This window comes from Scyliorhinus canicula, chromosome 16 (genome assembly GCF_902713615.1).
Source record: "Scyliorhinus canicula chromosome 16, sScyCan1.1, whole genome shotgun sequence".
Taxonomy (NCBI): domain Eukaryota; kingdom Metazoa; phylum Chordata; class Chondrichthyes; order Carcharhiniformes; family Scyliorhinidae; genus Scyliorhinus; species Scyliorhinus canicula.
The window spans coordinates 80205834-80221952 of record NC_052161.1 but is presented as its reverse complement, the minus strand read 5'-3'; the positions used below and the strand labels follow the sequence as shown (position 1 = coordinate 80221952).

The 16119-nt window shown below is 45.4% G+C and overlaps 1 protein-coding gene across 1 annotated transcript in view; it reads left to right on the top strand.

The window, feature by feature from the left end:
* hk1 (hexokinase 1) overlaps positions 1 to 16119 on the top strand; it is a 143306-nt gene that overhangs the window by 77856 nt on the left and 49331 nt on the right. The window contains exons 10-11 of the mRNA XM_038821407.1: positions 1024 to 1328; positions 12888 to 13036. Coding sequence (XP_038677335.1) covers positions 1024 to 1328; positions 12888 to 13036 — 454 coding nt within the window. The remainder of the gene's footprint in view (positions 1 to 1023; positions 1329 to 12887; positions 13037 to 16119) is intronic.

Genomic DNA, 16119 nt, shown 5'->3' with positions numbered 1-16119 from the left:
TGTTGTAAGACTTCTTACTGTGCTCACCCCAGTCCAACGCCGGCATCTCCACATCAGGACAACATTCTTCAGCATAACTTACTGACTTAAGCTTTTGCTCATGTGCCAAGTCTAAATTTTATAGAATTGATACATTCTGGGTGTTATCTGTCATTCTTACTCAAGAATGTTTGGCTCTCATATCTTTGATAAATTGCAGAACAAAATTTAAGAATTTATTTGGGCTTCAATTATTAAATAGATGTATTCAACCTGAAGTGAAAAAGAAATCCTTCTATCTCATTCAAGGGAGATAAGGCCATAATCTGAATGTTAAACTGTGAGTACCTCTGATATACTTGCCTTCTGTTTCTACTCACTGTGAGGGGATGTGTCTTTCTGAGCTGTGCAGCCTCCAAATTCGAAATGATGAGACTCCCAAAACTCCAGGTCCTCGGATAGCCCTGAAAACAGTTTACGGGACTTTGTGGATCTGAATAATTGTTGGGAAATTGATTTGAGAGATAACTGCCTGCCACACGTATAGCTGAAGAAAGCGCAACTTGTTTGTTCAAAGATAGCTGGATTCCTCTCTCTCACTGCGCAGAGAACCAACAAAACTTACATTTGTATCGAGTTAAGCTTGCAAAAGGTTCTGACTATTCTGCAAGACAGAGACAACCTCGTTAAATAGTAGTACAGTTCTTTCAGTGTGAATTAATCCTATCTCTGGCATTCTGTTCTTTTGGAAACATTGATACAAAAGTGTATTAAAATGTCAGCAAGGAGGGCAGCATTTCAGAGGTCATACAAGCATAATCTCTCAACAATGATCACAGTTTCGGACAATTAGTAGCAGGAACCCGGATTGATTCTAGTTACCCTGGTAGAAGTCTTCTAACTCGGCATAGTATGAATTAAGCTGGGACCTGTATTTTACAACTCATTGGCTTTACCAACTGTTTCTTATTGGGTTTTTTTAGGTACGAAGATAACATTCCATTTGTGTGTGGGAGGATCCTTATTGTTTGGTCTTTTTTACAGATTTGCCAGACGCCTCCAGAAAACTGTAAGACGCCTGGTTCCTGACTGTGAGGTCCGGTTCCTACTCTCAGAAAGTGGCAGTGGGAAAGGTGCTGCCATGGTGACTGCAGTGGCCAGCAGACTTGTCTCACAACGCAAAGAAATAGACGAAACGCTGGCTTCGTTCACACTCACGCAAGAGCAGCTGTTTGAGGTGAAGAAAAGGATGAGAACAGAGATGGAGCTTGGTTTAAAAAAGAAATCTCATGATGTTGCAACAGTGAAAATGCTGCCAACCTTTGTTCGTAGCACCCCAGATGGAACAGGTAGTCAAGTTGTACCTTACCCTTTACTTTATCTACTTTCTATAAACTAAGATTACAACAACAACTTGTATTTAATTAGCCTTTAAACATGAAACACCCCATGAGATTGTAAAACATAGTATGATGCTGCATTATGCAGAGGATATTAGGCACATGATGGAAGATTTAGAGATAGGTTTTGGGAGAATCTTAAAGGAGGAAAGAGAAGGAGAGAGGTTCGAGGAGGGAACTCTGGAGTTTAAACCTTGGCAGCTGAATGCACAGTTAGCAATATTGGAGCATTTAAATTGGGAACACTCAAAGCCAGAACTCTGAACTCAGCTATCACAGAAGATTGTGGCGCTTGAGGGGATGGAGGAGATAGGGAGGGGCAAGGCTCTGGACCAATTGAAACATGAAGATGAGAATTTAAAATTGATGTGCTGTTTAACTGAGAGTCAATGTAGGTCAACAAGGGCAGGGGAGATAGATCACAGAATAATACAGTACAGAAGAGGCCCATCAAGTTTGCAGCGATACATGAAAAACACCTGACCTGCCACCCTGATCCCATTTGCCAGCACTTGCCCAATGCCTTGAATGTTATGACATGCCAAGTGCTAATCCAGGTACTTCTTAAAGGATGAGAGGAAAACCCCTTCTACCATCCACCCAGGCAGTACATTCAAGACCGTCACCACTCTCTGGGTAAAAGTATTTTTCCTCAAATCCCTCCTATAAACCTCCTGCCCCTCACCTTGAACTTGTGTCCCTTCCTAACTGACCCTTCAACGAAGGGGAACAGCAGCTCCATTTCCACCCTGTTCTTGCCCCTCATAATCTTGTAACCCTCAATCAGGTCGCCCCTCAGTCTTCTCTACTCCAGCGAAAACAACCCAATCTTCGTAACTTAAATGTTCCATCCCAGGCAACATCCAGGTGCATCGCCTCTGCACCCACTTCAGTGCAATTACATCCTTCCTATAAGGTAGTTGTCATGATATACAAACATGCAACCAATGAACACTCAGATAGGACACAACCAATGGGCAGCCAGGACACTCGAGATGGCATCACCACAAGGGTTATAAAGGTTATAAACACTATAAAAGGGATGAGGCACTCACACCCTGCCTCTTTCCACAGACAGACATCTAGAGAGTTAGACAGGGTTGATCAGCAGCATCACACCCCAGTACGTGGCTTAGAGCAAGCTGGTACAGTTAGACTGAGTTACTACCGTCAGCTTAGCAGAGAGTTGAACTCATTTGAGAACTCTGTTAATAGTTCAATAAACACGTTGAACTCATTTCAGAGTCTGGAGCATCCTTTAGTTAAGACTGCATCAAGTAGCAGCCTGTGTTATCCGAAGCGGCAGAACACAACAGTGGTGACCAGAATTGCACACAGTACTCCAACTGTGGCCTCACCAAATTTCTATATAACTCCAACATGACCTCACTGCTTTTGTAATCTATGCCTCGATTGATAAAGGAAAGTATCCCATTACACTCCTGACTTGTGCCTTGTTGATGGTGGAAGGCTTTAGGGGGGCCAGGAGTTGTGTTACTTACTCAAGTGCTCATTCATGTACGTTTTTAAGGATATGAGGCAACCCGCCTCTACCACCCTCCCACGGAGTGCATTCCAGACCATCACCACCCTCTGGGTAAAAGTATTTTTCCTCAAATTCCCTCCTAAACCTCCTGCCCTTCACCTTGAACTGTCAGGTTACAGGGATCGAGCAAGTGAGTGTGACTAACTGTATTGCTCGATAAAGAGCAGACATGGCCTCGATGTGTTGATGCACCGGAAATGACTCTCTGTATCTTTCTAGCTACAATAATGGCATACAGACTTTGTCAGTCCGCATTTTTCTGATTGGACAGGGAGTTGATTTTTGGTGGGAGGAGCCTGGTGCATGCAGAGGCATGCAGAGCGCTTGGTGGTCTCAGGGACATGGGAATGGGGGTACTGACAGAAGTGGGGTGGGGTGACAAGGATGGTTACTGGGGAAACAAAAGAGCGGAAGTTAAGGGCAGTCCAACAAAGTTATTCTTGCTGGAGGGATTGGGAACAGGGTGGAAGAGGGGGTAAATAGAAAGTTGAGGGTATCAGAATGGGAGATATGTGTCTGGATTCTCCGTGTCAGGGACTATGTCCCCATGCCATCGTAAAAACTGGCCTTTCACGGCAGAAAAACTGGCGTCAAATGGCCACATATTCACATCCCTGCAGGGGGCTAGCAGGGACCCGTCGGGAAGCTCACAGCTCTAGCTGCAAATAAGGGCCCCCGCACTTCCGGGCCAGAGGCCGTGCATGCGCACGGCGGTGGCCTCCAGCGGCCGTGTCGTGCTCCACGGCAGACTCAGACCGCAGAGCTGGACCTCGTAAATAGTGCCCCGATTGGCCGTGCGCCCGACCCGGACCACCCACCCAAAAATAGTCCAGTCCTGTATGAGGCCCCCCTGCCCTCCAATCGGTCCGCCCCCAACTGTGACGGCCGTGGACTGAGTCCGCAGCATGTTAGAGATTTCGGCCAGTCGGGGACAGAGAATGGTGGGGCGAGCCTCCAGCAATGGCCACAGGTAGGGGATATGCGGCGCGGCGTACTTCCCGGGTACTCCACTTTTTGGGGGTCGGAGAATCGAGGAACTGGCACCAGACCTGATGCCATGCGCGAAAGTGGATTCTCCGCACCGGTGCCGGATACCCCGGTGTGTGTGAGAGCCTGAGTGTGTGTGTGAGAGCCTGAGTGTGTGTGGGAGAGCCTGAGTGTGTGTGGGAGAGCCTGAGTGTGTGTGGGAGAGCCTGAGTGTGTGTGTGAGAGAGCCTGAGTGTGTGTGAGAGAGCCTGAGTGTGTGTGAGAGAGCCTGGGTGTGTGTGTGTGAGAGCCTGAGTGTGTGTGAGAGCCTGAGTGTGTGAGAGAGAGAGCCTGAGTGTGTGTGTGAGAGAGCCTGAGTGTGTGAGAGAGAGAGCCTGAGTGTGTGTGAGAGAGCCTGAGTGTGTGTGAGAGAGCCTGGGTGTGTGAGTTAGGTGGCGTGGGATGGAGATTTAACGAAGTACTGTTGCAATAACGATACTAATTTCACTGCAAATGTTTTGTATGTACCTTTTATACTCATCTTAAAAGTCAAATATTTGAGACCAATTGTTTCGGCTTAAAATGATGCAATCAACTTTTACGTGGGTAATGTTTAGCACATGCGTGTTTGATTTAAGCCCAAGTAAAATGCAAAAAAGATTGTCATGAACCATAGTAATTAAAAATAAACTATAGTAATTAAAAATGAACTATAGTAATTAAAAATTAACTGTAATAGCATAGTTTGTCAGTCACAATCTGATCAATTTTGTAATTTGAATAAATATGAACAAAACAAATGTAGAAATGTTTCAAACATTTACTTGCTGGGACTCATTGGTATTTGTACATTTACAATGAAATCAAATGGTTAACATCTCCAGGATTAAACTTTGGTTCGAAAATGTTCAGGCTTTGATCCTCAAATGATTTTACTGAAAAGATAGTTTAATAGATGAAAAATTGTGGGGTGGATTTTTACATGAATCAATATTTCCATGAGTATATATAGTATATAAAGATAAGGTAACATGACGACAGCTTAACTAAGCTGGGTACCTACTTAATCCTCTTACCAAATCTCTTCTGGTGCTAGAGTTCACATGCTTGCAGAGTTTAGCGAGGATTTCCTGCTAAGTTGCTGGGTTCTGAGCAGGATACATGTGGTTTTCTGATTTAACAGTGAGAATGCTACTGCAGTAATTTCTGGCAAAACCAGCCTTGCACAGAACTAGGTTTTGTGCAGTTGGGTTTACAAAAGTGCACTGAATAAATACCATAAGGGCCTAAAATGATGCTGTGATTTGTGTGATAGGTCTTCCTCAACTTTTTAAATAGAACCACTACTGTGTTCATTTTAAACAGTTGATGGTTACTCTTAAAATGACAAAAAGGAAATCTATCACCCTCCTCCCCTGGACCCTGAACTCCAGCTTCACTCCCTCTGATCCTCAGCTTCAACTCTCCTCCCCCAGGGTCTCAACTCTATCCTTACCTACCTAGGGTCTCAGCCACTATCTGGCTGTTACCCGTCCCTAGTTTGAATTTCCCTGTCTTCCAGCCTCAAGCCTCATAGACCTCTTCAATACTCCAACCCTCATAGACCGACTAATTCCTAGTTATTCCCAATAGTAAGAATGAATGCCAATAGCAATTATGACAAATACAAAATAAAATTATCCCATCAATATCAATTTATCCATCCACCCATCTAATATCTTATTCAAAATCTTGGAGAAGATTTTCCAATATTGAGGCCAAGTGTTCGCGCCGTCAGGAACGCCGTCGCGTTTCACGACGGCGCGAACAGGGCCCGGGCACGACCTATGGGGCCAGCACGGCGCTGAAAGGGTTCATGCCATGCCGCACCAACCTGCGCATGCGGGGAACCTCTTACGCGCGCCGGCCCCGACCCAACATGGTGTTGGTGTTCAGGTGCCGACCGCGGCGGAAAGTAGGCCCGGGGGGGGGGGGGGGGGAGGGAGGCCGGGCCGCCAATTGGTGGGACCCGTTCGTGGGCCAGACACCTTCAGAGGCCCCCTTCACGGCACCCCGGCGATTCTCCCACCCGGCATGGGGAGGGGAGTGGGGGGAGAGAGAGAGAGGGGAGAATACCGCCCCTTGTGTTTGCACACACTCCCATGGCCAATTAAACAATCCAGTTGTCACGTGACTGATCCAGCATTTCACTTGGAAATTGGCTGTGCAGAAATTGCAGCTGCCAGACTGACACTCAATCCCAAACTGATGATTTGCTTCAAGAATCACACAATTGTTACGGCGCAGGAGGAGGCCAAGTGGCCCATCGGGTCTGCCCCGACTCTCCAAATGAGCATCATGCCATTCCCCTGCCTTTTCCCCGTACCCCTGCAGATTGTATCTATTCATTCTACTGCCCTCCTGAATGTCTCTGCCACACTTCCAGCCAGTGCATTCCAGACCCAAACCACTGAATGAAAACGTTTTTCCTTGCACCACATTTGCTTCTTTGGCAAATCACCTAAAATCTGTGCTCTCGTTCCTGCTCCTTTTATGAGCGGGAACAGTTTCTCCCTATCTACCATGTCCAGCACCCTCATTATTTTGACCATCACAATCAAACCTCCTCTCATCCTTCTTCTCTCCAAGGAGAACAGTCCCAACCTCTCCAATGTATCCTCATAACTGAAGTTTCTCATCCCTGAAACCATTCTTATAAACTCTTCTTCACTTTCTCCAATGCAGGTTCACTTCTTGCCCAAAATGTGGCACCCAAAACTGTACACAATATGCTGCATTCTCCATTCTGGAGACTCGGTGCTTCCACTGGAGTAGAAGCACTCAACTTCTCTACTGGTGCCAGGAACAATTCACTCCTCTTTTCCATATAAATTTATGCATGGAGGGAGCTCACAGGATTCTTTCGGTCCCCCCAAACCCCTCCCCTCAATGCAAATCCTGCCCCTCTCTCCCCAGCTGACAAGTAGGGACATCCACCCCACCCACCATAAACATTACGGGTAACCCCCTACCACAGCGTGCCCACCCATCAGGGTGACTCGGTCCCTTCCCCATCCCCCTCCCCACAGCCAGGTGAGACACAACGAAGAGTGAGTTTGGGAATTTGAAGCTGGATGGGGAGGAGGTGCTTTTTATCTGGTAAGTAGTTTGCCTTTTCATTTGTATGTTTATTTATTTTTTCTTTCGTTTTTTGGAATTGTAGTTGTATAGGTTTACCTAAGGTTTAAGACATGGCAGGAGATCCCAGACCCGTGTCATGCTCCTCGTGTGCGATGTGGGAGCTCAGGGACACGTCCACTGTCCCTGGCTCCTTCACATGCAAGAAGTGTGTTCAGTTGCAGCTCCTGTTAGACCGCTTGACGGCTCTGGAGCTGCAGATGAACTCACTTTGGAGCATCCGCGATGCTGAGGAGGTCGTGGATAGCACGTTTAGCAAGTTGGTCATACCACAGGTGAAAGTTACTGACGGAGATAGAGAATGGGTGACCAAAAGACAGAGCAAGAGTAGGAAGGCAGTGCAGGTGTCCCCTGCGGTCATCTCCCTGCAAAACAGATATGCTGCTTTGGATACTGTTGAGGGAGATGGCTCACCAGGGGAAGGCAGCAGCAGCCAGGTTCATGGCACAGTGGCTGGCTCTGCTGTGCAGCAGGGCAGGAAGAAGAATGGCAGGGCTATAGTGATAGGGGACTCAATCATAAGGGAAATTGACAGGCAATTCTGCGACGCAATTGAGACTCCAGGATGGTATGTTGCCTTCCTGGCGCAAGGGTCAAGGATGTCTCGGAACGGCTGCAGGACATTCTGGGGGGAGGGCGGGGTGGGTGAACAGCCCAGCTGTCGTGGTGCATATAAGCACCAACGATATAGGTAAAAAAACAGGATGAAGTCTGATGAGCTGAATTCAGGGAGTTAGGAGTTGAACTAAAAAGTGGGTCAAAGGTAGCAATCTCAGGATTGCGACCAGTGCCACGAGCTAGTCAGAGTAGGAATATCAGGATAGATAGGATGAATGTTGGGCTTGAGAGATGATGCAAGAGGGAGGGATTCAAATTCCTGGGGCATTGGAACTGGTTCTGGGGGAGGTGGGACCAGTACAAACCAGACGGTCTACACCTGGGTAGGACTGGAACCGATGTCCTGGGGGAGGTGTTTGCTAAAGCTGTTGGGGAGGGTTTAAACTAATGTGGCAGGGGGATGGGATCCAATGTAGGAGGTCGGAGCGAAGTAAAACACGGCCAGAAACAAAAAGCAATAAGGAGGAAAGTGTAAGGCAGGGAACCCATAGTCAAAAATCAAAAAGGGCCACAGTACAGGGTACAGTGACTGAGGAGAGTGTGAACAGGGAGATGGCCAATGCAGGATTGAGGGTGTTGTACCTAAATGCGTGCACTATACGGACCAAGGTAAATGAGCTTGTTGTGCACATTGAAATTGGCCGGTGCGATGTTGTGGGCATCACAGAGACGTGGCTGCAAGGGGATCAGGGCTGGGATCCAAATATCCAAGGATATATGTCCTATCGAAAGGACAGGCAGGTGGGCAAAGGGAGCGGGGTTGTATTATTAATAAGGAAATCGATAGCAAGGAGCGAAAAAGGATCAGAAGGCACAGATTCTCTGTGGGTAGAGTTGAGGAATCGCCAAGGTAAAAAGACCCTGATGGGAGTTATGCACAGGCCCATAGCAGTAGTCAGGATGTGGGACAGAAAATAAATCAGGAGATAGAAAAGGCATGTAAAAAAGGCAATATCACAATAATCATGGGGACTTCAATATGCAGGTGGACTGGGAAAATCAGGTTGGTAGTGGATCCCAAGAAATTAAATTTGTGCAATGTCTAAGATATGGTTTCTTTGGAGCAGCTTGTGACAGTGCCTATGAGGGAACAGGCAGTTCTGGATTTGGTGATGTGTAAGGAAGCAGACTTGATTAGGGAACTTAAGGTGAAGGAACCCTTAGGGAGCAGTGACTACAATATGATAGAATTTACACTGCAGTTAGAGATGGAGAAGCTGCAATCAGATGTAACAGTATTACAATTGAAAAAGGGTAACTACAAAGACATGAGGGAGGAGCTGGACAGAGTTGATTGGAGAAGGAGCCGAGCAGGGAAGACAGTGGAACAGCAATGGCAGCAGTTTTTGGGGGTTATTAGGGAGGCACAACAGAAATTCATCCCAAGGAGGAGGAAACATGCTAAGGGGAAGACAAAGCATCCATGGCTGACGAGGGATGTCAAGGACAGCATAAAGGCTAAAGAAAAAGCATACATAGTGGCGAGGATTAGTGGGAAACCAGAGGATTGGGAAGCCTTTAAAAGTGAGCAGAGGACAACTAAAAAAGGCAATAGGGGGGAGAAGATGAAGTATGAGTGCAAGCTAGCTAGTAATATAAAGGAAGAGATTTTTTTCAATATATAAAAGGTAAGAGAGAGGCAGAAGAGGGCAGAATTATACACCGGTTAGCCTGACTTCGGTCATTGGTAAGATTTTAGAGTCTGTTATTAAAGATGAGATCGCGAAGCACTTGGAAGTGTATGGTAAAATAGGACTGAATCAGCACGGCTTTGTCAAAGGGAGGTCATGTCTGACAAATTTGTTAGAGTTCTTTGAGGAGGTAACAAGCAAGTTAGACAAAGGAGAATCAATGGACGTGATTTATTTATATTTCCAGAAGGCCTTTGAGAAGGTGCCGCATAGGAGTTAAAGCCCATGGTGTTACGGGTAAGATCCTGGCATGGATACAGGATTAGCTGACTGGCAGAAGGCAAAGAGTAGGGATGAAGGGGTCTTTTTTAGGATAACAGCCGGTGACTAGCGGTGTGCCTCAGGGGTCTGTGCTAGGACCACAACTTCTTACAATATACATTAATGATCTGGAAGAAGGTACTGAAGGCACAGTTGCCAAGTTTGCAAAGATCTGTAGAGGGGCAGGTAGTATTGAGGAAGCAAGGGGCTGCAGAAGGACTTGGACAAGCTATGAGAGTGGGCAATGAAGTGGCAAATGAAATACAATGTGGAAAAGTGTGAGGTTATGCACTTTGGAAGGAGGAATCTAGGCATAGACGATTTTCCAAATGGGGAAATGCTTCGGAAAGCAGAAGCACAAAGGGACTTGGGAGTCCTTGTTCACGATTCTCTTAAGGTTAATGTGCAGGTTCAGTCGGCAGTTAAGGAGGCAAATGCAATGTTATCATTCATGTCAAGAGGGCTAGAGTACAAGACCAGGGATGTACTTCTGAGGCTGGATAAGGCTCTGGTCAGACCCCATTTGGAGTATTGTGAGCAGTTTTGGGCCCCATATCTAAGGAAGGATGTGCTGGCCTTGGAAAGGGTCCAGAGGAGGTTCACAAGAATGATCCCTGGAATGAAGAACTTGTCATATGAGAAACATTTGAGGACTCTGGGTCTGTACTCGTTGGAGTTTAGAAGGATGAGAGGGGATCTTATTGAAGCCTACAAGATACTGCAAGGCCTGGATAGAGTGGACGTGGAGAGGATGTTTCCACTTGTAGGAAAAACTAGAACCAGAGGACACCATCTCAGATTAAAAGGACAATCGTTAAACAGAGATGAGGAGGATTTTTTTCAGGCAGAGGGTGGTGAATCTGTGGAATTCTTTGCCGCAGAAGGCAGTGGAGGCCAATTCACTGAGTGTCTTTAAGGCAGAGATAGATAGGTTCTTGATTAATAAGGGGATAAAGGGTTATGAGAGAAGGCAGAAGAATGGGCAGCATGGTAGCATTGTGGATAGCACAAATGCTTCACAGCTCCAGGGTCCCAGGTTCGAATCCCAGCTTGGGTCACTGTCTGTGTGGAGTCTGCACGTTCTCCCCGTGTATGCGTGGGTTTCCTCCGGGTGCTCCGGTTTCCTCCCACAGTCCAAAGATGTGCAGGTTAGGTTGATTGGCCATGATAAATTGCCCTTAGGGTCCAAATTGCCCTTAGTGTTAGGTGGGGTTACTGGGTTATGGGGATAGGGTGGAGGTATGGGTTTGGGTAGGGTGCTCTTTCCAAGAGCCGGTGCAGACTCGATGGGCCGAATGGCCTCCTTCTGCACTGTAAATTCTATGAAAAAAAAATGAGGATGAGAAAAATATCAGCCATGATTGAATGGCGGAGCAGACCTGATGGGCCAAGTGGCCTAATTTTGCTCCTATGTCTTATGGTCTTATAAACCCCCACAGCCACTCCATCAAAATCAGACACCTCCATTAGACCCCTCATTAGACCCCCCTCGTCACCGCCCAGAGGAGACCCCCATCCTCCCAACTGAGACCCCTGTCGGAAAGCTGAAGTGCGGTTCAAGCTAGGAGCATGACGGGGGCCTGGAGAATCGGTTTTCCAATCTGTTGCAAATGGGTTCAAATGGCGCATTTGCATCCTCTGCACCATGCAGGGTCTGTTGCTCGCTGCCACCATCAATGGTGACGGAAGCATCAGAACAGGATCGGTACCTGATTGATTCTCCGCCAGATCGGGAAACCCACTACCAGTGGTGAGGGGCAAAGAATCCATGCCCATAATCCCAGCAGGGAGCTGTGTTCACAATTTGATACAGTAAGAAGTCTTACAACACCAGGTTAAAGTCCAACAGGTTTGTTTCAAATCACTAGCTTTCGGAGCACAGCTCCTTCTTCAGGTGAAGGAGATGTGTTCCGAAAGTTAGAGGTTCGAAGCAAACCTGTTGGACTTTAACCTAGTGTTATAAGACTTCTTACTGTGCCAACTCCAGTCCAACGCCGGCATCTCCACATCATGGCCACAATTTGATAGTTTTAGGAGGTTACTAAAGAGGTGCCTGGTAGATCAGTGTTTGTTTGTTCTTAGAACAAATTGAAGGGATTTATCTTTTTGGGATGAGTTTGTTTCAGTTTGAAGTGTACTTGAATGAGCTCTATTAGATTGGTCAAAGTTTATTTTTTTTATATTGGTTTCAGAGAGGTCTGCTATGGGCAGCCCCGTAGGACAAGTGGATAGCACTGTGGCTTCACAGCGCCAGGGTCCCAGGTTTGATTCTCTGCTGGGTCACTGTCTGTGCAGAGTCTGCACGTTCTCCCCATGTCCGAGTGGGTTTCCTCCGGTTTCCTCCCACAGTCCAAAGACGTGCAGGTTAGGTGGATTGGCCATGATAAATTGCCCTTAGTGACCACAAAGGATAGGAGGGGTTGTTGGGTTACGGGGATAGGGTGGAAGTGAGGGCTTAAGTGGGTCGGTGCAGACTCGATGGGCCGAATGGCTTCCTTCTGTACTGTATGTTCTATGCTAATTGTGGATACCTGGTGAGTGAATTTGGGGGTAATGGTGAGGGAATGGGGTACAGAAGGGAGTGTGGGAAGTATGATGAAGCATGGAGGGGGAATGGGGATATGAGGAGACATGGAGGTGGGAGGGGGGTATGAGGGATGAATGGGAGGTGATGGATGGGGTTTAGGAGGTTTAACATTTAAAACAATGTTATAACTCAACTACTGTCCCCGAGAATCGAGGAGGTCCATCTAACTAGAATATCTGGACACCCGTACTGCATTGCAACTCACAGATCCTGAGTTCTCCCACACACATCTTTCAGAGACAAAAGAAAGGGGGTTTAGTGATGGGTTTGGCCTTTGGAAGTTGGAAAGCGGCTAACTCGCATTTTCCTGGTCCAGTCAATAATCCGAGTCTATTTGACTGTTCAGTGGAACTGGAAAAGTAACTGAAAAAGAGTCAGTAAAAGAAGAGCAGAATGACTTTGGAGTGGGCAGCTGTAGCTGTCGATCTTAATGCCTTTTGATGATGCGTTTTATAAATGTACTTGTATCTTTATTTCTCTTAATAATGTGGGTACTAAGAATCATTGATTGGATGTATACTGAAATGCAGAGTGAATATTTGTGACTACCAGCCTAAAATAATAACCAAGGAAAAGCTGTCATTTTAATGTGAAGGCAAATCTAATTTTTACAAAAGCAGGAGTCAAAAACATGTACTAAGAATATTCAATATCTGTTAAAGAAAATGGGGATTTTGTGGCCCTTGATCTTGGTGGAACCAACTTCCGTGTTCTACTCGTCAAGATTCGTAGTGGCAAGAGACGAACAGTTGAAATGCACAACAAGATCTATGCTATTCCTTTGGAGATAATGCAAGGAACGGGTGAAGAGGTAGGTAATTTTCTGGGTAATTCAATGTGTTTCTGTAGTTAAAAAGATGGTAAACGAAGGATTGGGGGGAATTAACAATTAAAAAGCAAATTTACTCATTGAGGCAGGGGGCAATGCTCGGGTATGAAATGAATACTTTGCAAGGAAGAAGATGTTACCCAGTCTATGTTGAAAGAGGAGTTATTTCAGACACTTGGGCTTAAAATTGGTACAGAATGGGTATTGGATAGGCAGTCTGTACTTGGCATAGGATACTGAAGGAAGTGAGAGTGGAAATTGTACAGGCTTTGGCCATAAATTTTCAATCTTGGACTCAGGGTGGTGACAGAGGACTGCAGATGCTCACATGGTTACACCCTTCTTCAAAAAGGGTGTAAAAATAAGGTCAGGAACTACAGGCCAGTTAGTTAACCTCAGTGGGAGATAAGATTTTAGAAATGATAATTTGGGATAAAGTCATTTGGGCAAATGCGCGTTAAAGAATGAACTTGATTTGTATAGGCAAATGATGTTTAACATTGAGTTTTTCAATATGGTAACACAGGGATGATGAGGATAGTGCTGTTGATATGGTGTACAGCATCAAAAGATATTTGATACAGTGCCAGACAACAGACCTGTAAGCAAAGTTAGAACTCAGAGAATAAAAGGAACAGAGCAACATGAAATAAATACAGCAACTATCACTGGAGAAAGAGTACCAGGAAAATTCATGGGGCTAAAGGCCTATGAGTCCCCTGGACCTGATGGGTTGGATCCTAGGGTATTAAAGGAAGTAGCTATAGAGATAGTGGATACACTGGTAGTAATCTTACAAGAATCCTTAAATTCTAGAAAAGTCCCAGATGATTGAAAAACTTTCAATGTAACACCTTTATTTAAAAGGGAAGGAGAGATAAAAACAGGTAACCGTAGGCCAGTAAACTTAACTTCTGTCACTGGGAAATGTTTAGAGTCCAATATAGAGGATTTAGTCGCAGAGCATTTAGAGATGCATAATATAATCAAGTAGAGTTAGCATGGCATCATGAAGGGGAAATCATGCCTGACAAATTTATTAGAATTTCTTGAAGTGATAATGAGTAGGATTGATGAAGGGGAACCAGTAACTGTAACAGACTTGGAAGCGTTTAATAAGATGAGAGCCCATGGTGCTGGGGTTAATATATTAGCATGGATCGAGGATTGGCTAACTAGTGGAGTACCACAGGGATCAGTGTTGGGTCTACAATTATTTACAATATATATTAATGACTGGGACGAGGGAAGTGAATATAATGATGCCAAGTTTGCAGACGACACAAAAATAGGTAGGAAGGCAACTGAGGAGAAGTCTGCAGAGGGATATAGACAGGTTAAGTGGGCAAAAACTAGTTTAATGGATTTGAGGAAGATTTATAGTGGTGTTCCAAGCAATCACTGTTTAGGACCTCACTTCTCCTGATATATGTTAATGACTTAAATCTTGGTGCACAGGATGCAATTTCAAAATTTGCGGGTGATACCAAACTTGTAAGTATTGACGCTCATGGTGTAGAAATTCAAAAGGACATAGGCAGGTTGGAGGAATGAACGAACAAGTGGCAAATTAAATTTAATGCATAGAAATGTGAAGTGATTCATTTTGTTAAGAAGAACATAGAGAGGCAATGTGAAAGAAAGGGTACAATTGTAAAACCTAGGCGTATATGCATAAATCATTGATGTTGGCAGGACAGGTTGAGAGTGTAGTTAATAAGACATATGGCACCCTGGGTTTTATTACAGGGGGTATAGGGTTAAACCTGTATAAAACACTGGGCTATTGTGTCCAGTTCTGAGTGCCACACTTTGGGAAGGATATGGAGAGAGTTCGGAAAGGATTCATGAGAATGGTTCCAAGGGTGAGAAATTTTGGTTACGTGTATAGATTGGGAAAGTTGGGCCTGTTCTCCTTAGAGAAGTGAATGTTGAAAGGAGATTTGATAGAAGTGTTCAAAATCATGAGGGGTCTAGACAGAGTAGATAGGGGAACTGTTTCCATTGGGGGGAGGATTGAGAACCAGAGGATACAAATTTAAGATAATTGGATAAAGAAGCAATGGTGACACGAGGAAAATGTTTTCATGCGGCGAGTGGTTAGGATCCAAAGATTTGAAGGTTAGGTGGATTGTCCATGATCAATGCGCGGGGTTAGGGCGGGGAGTGGGCATAGGTAGAGTGCTCTTTGAGAAGGTTGGTGCAGACTCGATGGGCAGATTGGCCTCCCTCTGCACTGTCGGGATTCTATGAACCAGGAATGCACTGCCTGAGAGTGTAGTGGAGGCGGGGTCAATCAAGACTTTCAAAGGGCAGAAACGAATTGCAGGACTGTGGGGAAAAGATGGGGGAGTAGCACCAAGTGAACTACTTCAGAGGGCCAGTGCAGGCCCAATGATATGCTTTGGTACCGTATCCATTCTTTTCCATGATTTCTAATAGGTCTCAGTATCCCTAACAATGAGAAACTCCCGAGGTCTCAGGTTCGATCCCGGCTCAGGGTCACTGTCCGTGTGGAATTTGCACATTCTCCAAGTGTTTGCATGGGTTTTGCCCCCACAACCCAAAGATGTGCAGGGTAGGTGGATTGACCATGCTAAATTGCCCCTTAATTGGAAAAAATGAATTGGACACTCTTAAATTTATGAAAAAAACACTTGGAGACTCCTTAACCTAAAGATTTACGGAACATTGTGTCCCATTGTGTCTGTGACGAGTCTTTGGTAGAGCAATCCCAAACTAATCTCTGCTTTGCTAGCTCCTCATATTTATCTATGTATTAAACCAGGTCTAATTTCTGGATCAGCAGATGCATTTCTAATTCATATCTGTCCACACCCCTTAAAACTGGCCACAGTTTTTTTTTTTATAAATGTTTTTATTCAGTTTTCGTATTTTATATTGAACAAATTACAAATTGTTAGGAGAGAGAAAAAAAAAACAAACAAAAACAAACACGCAAAAATTAACATACATATTTACAGGTAAGCATCTTCGTAGTAGTAACTGCGCCCCCCCCCCCCCCCCCCTCAACATGTTTATTTAGCTTGGTTTTGGGCCTTAGC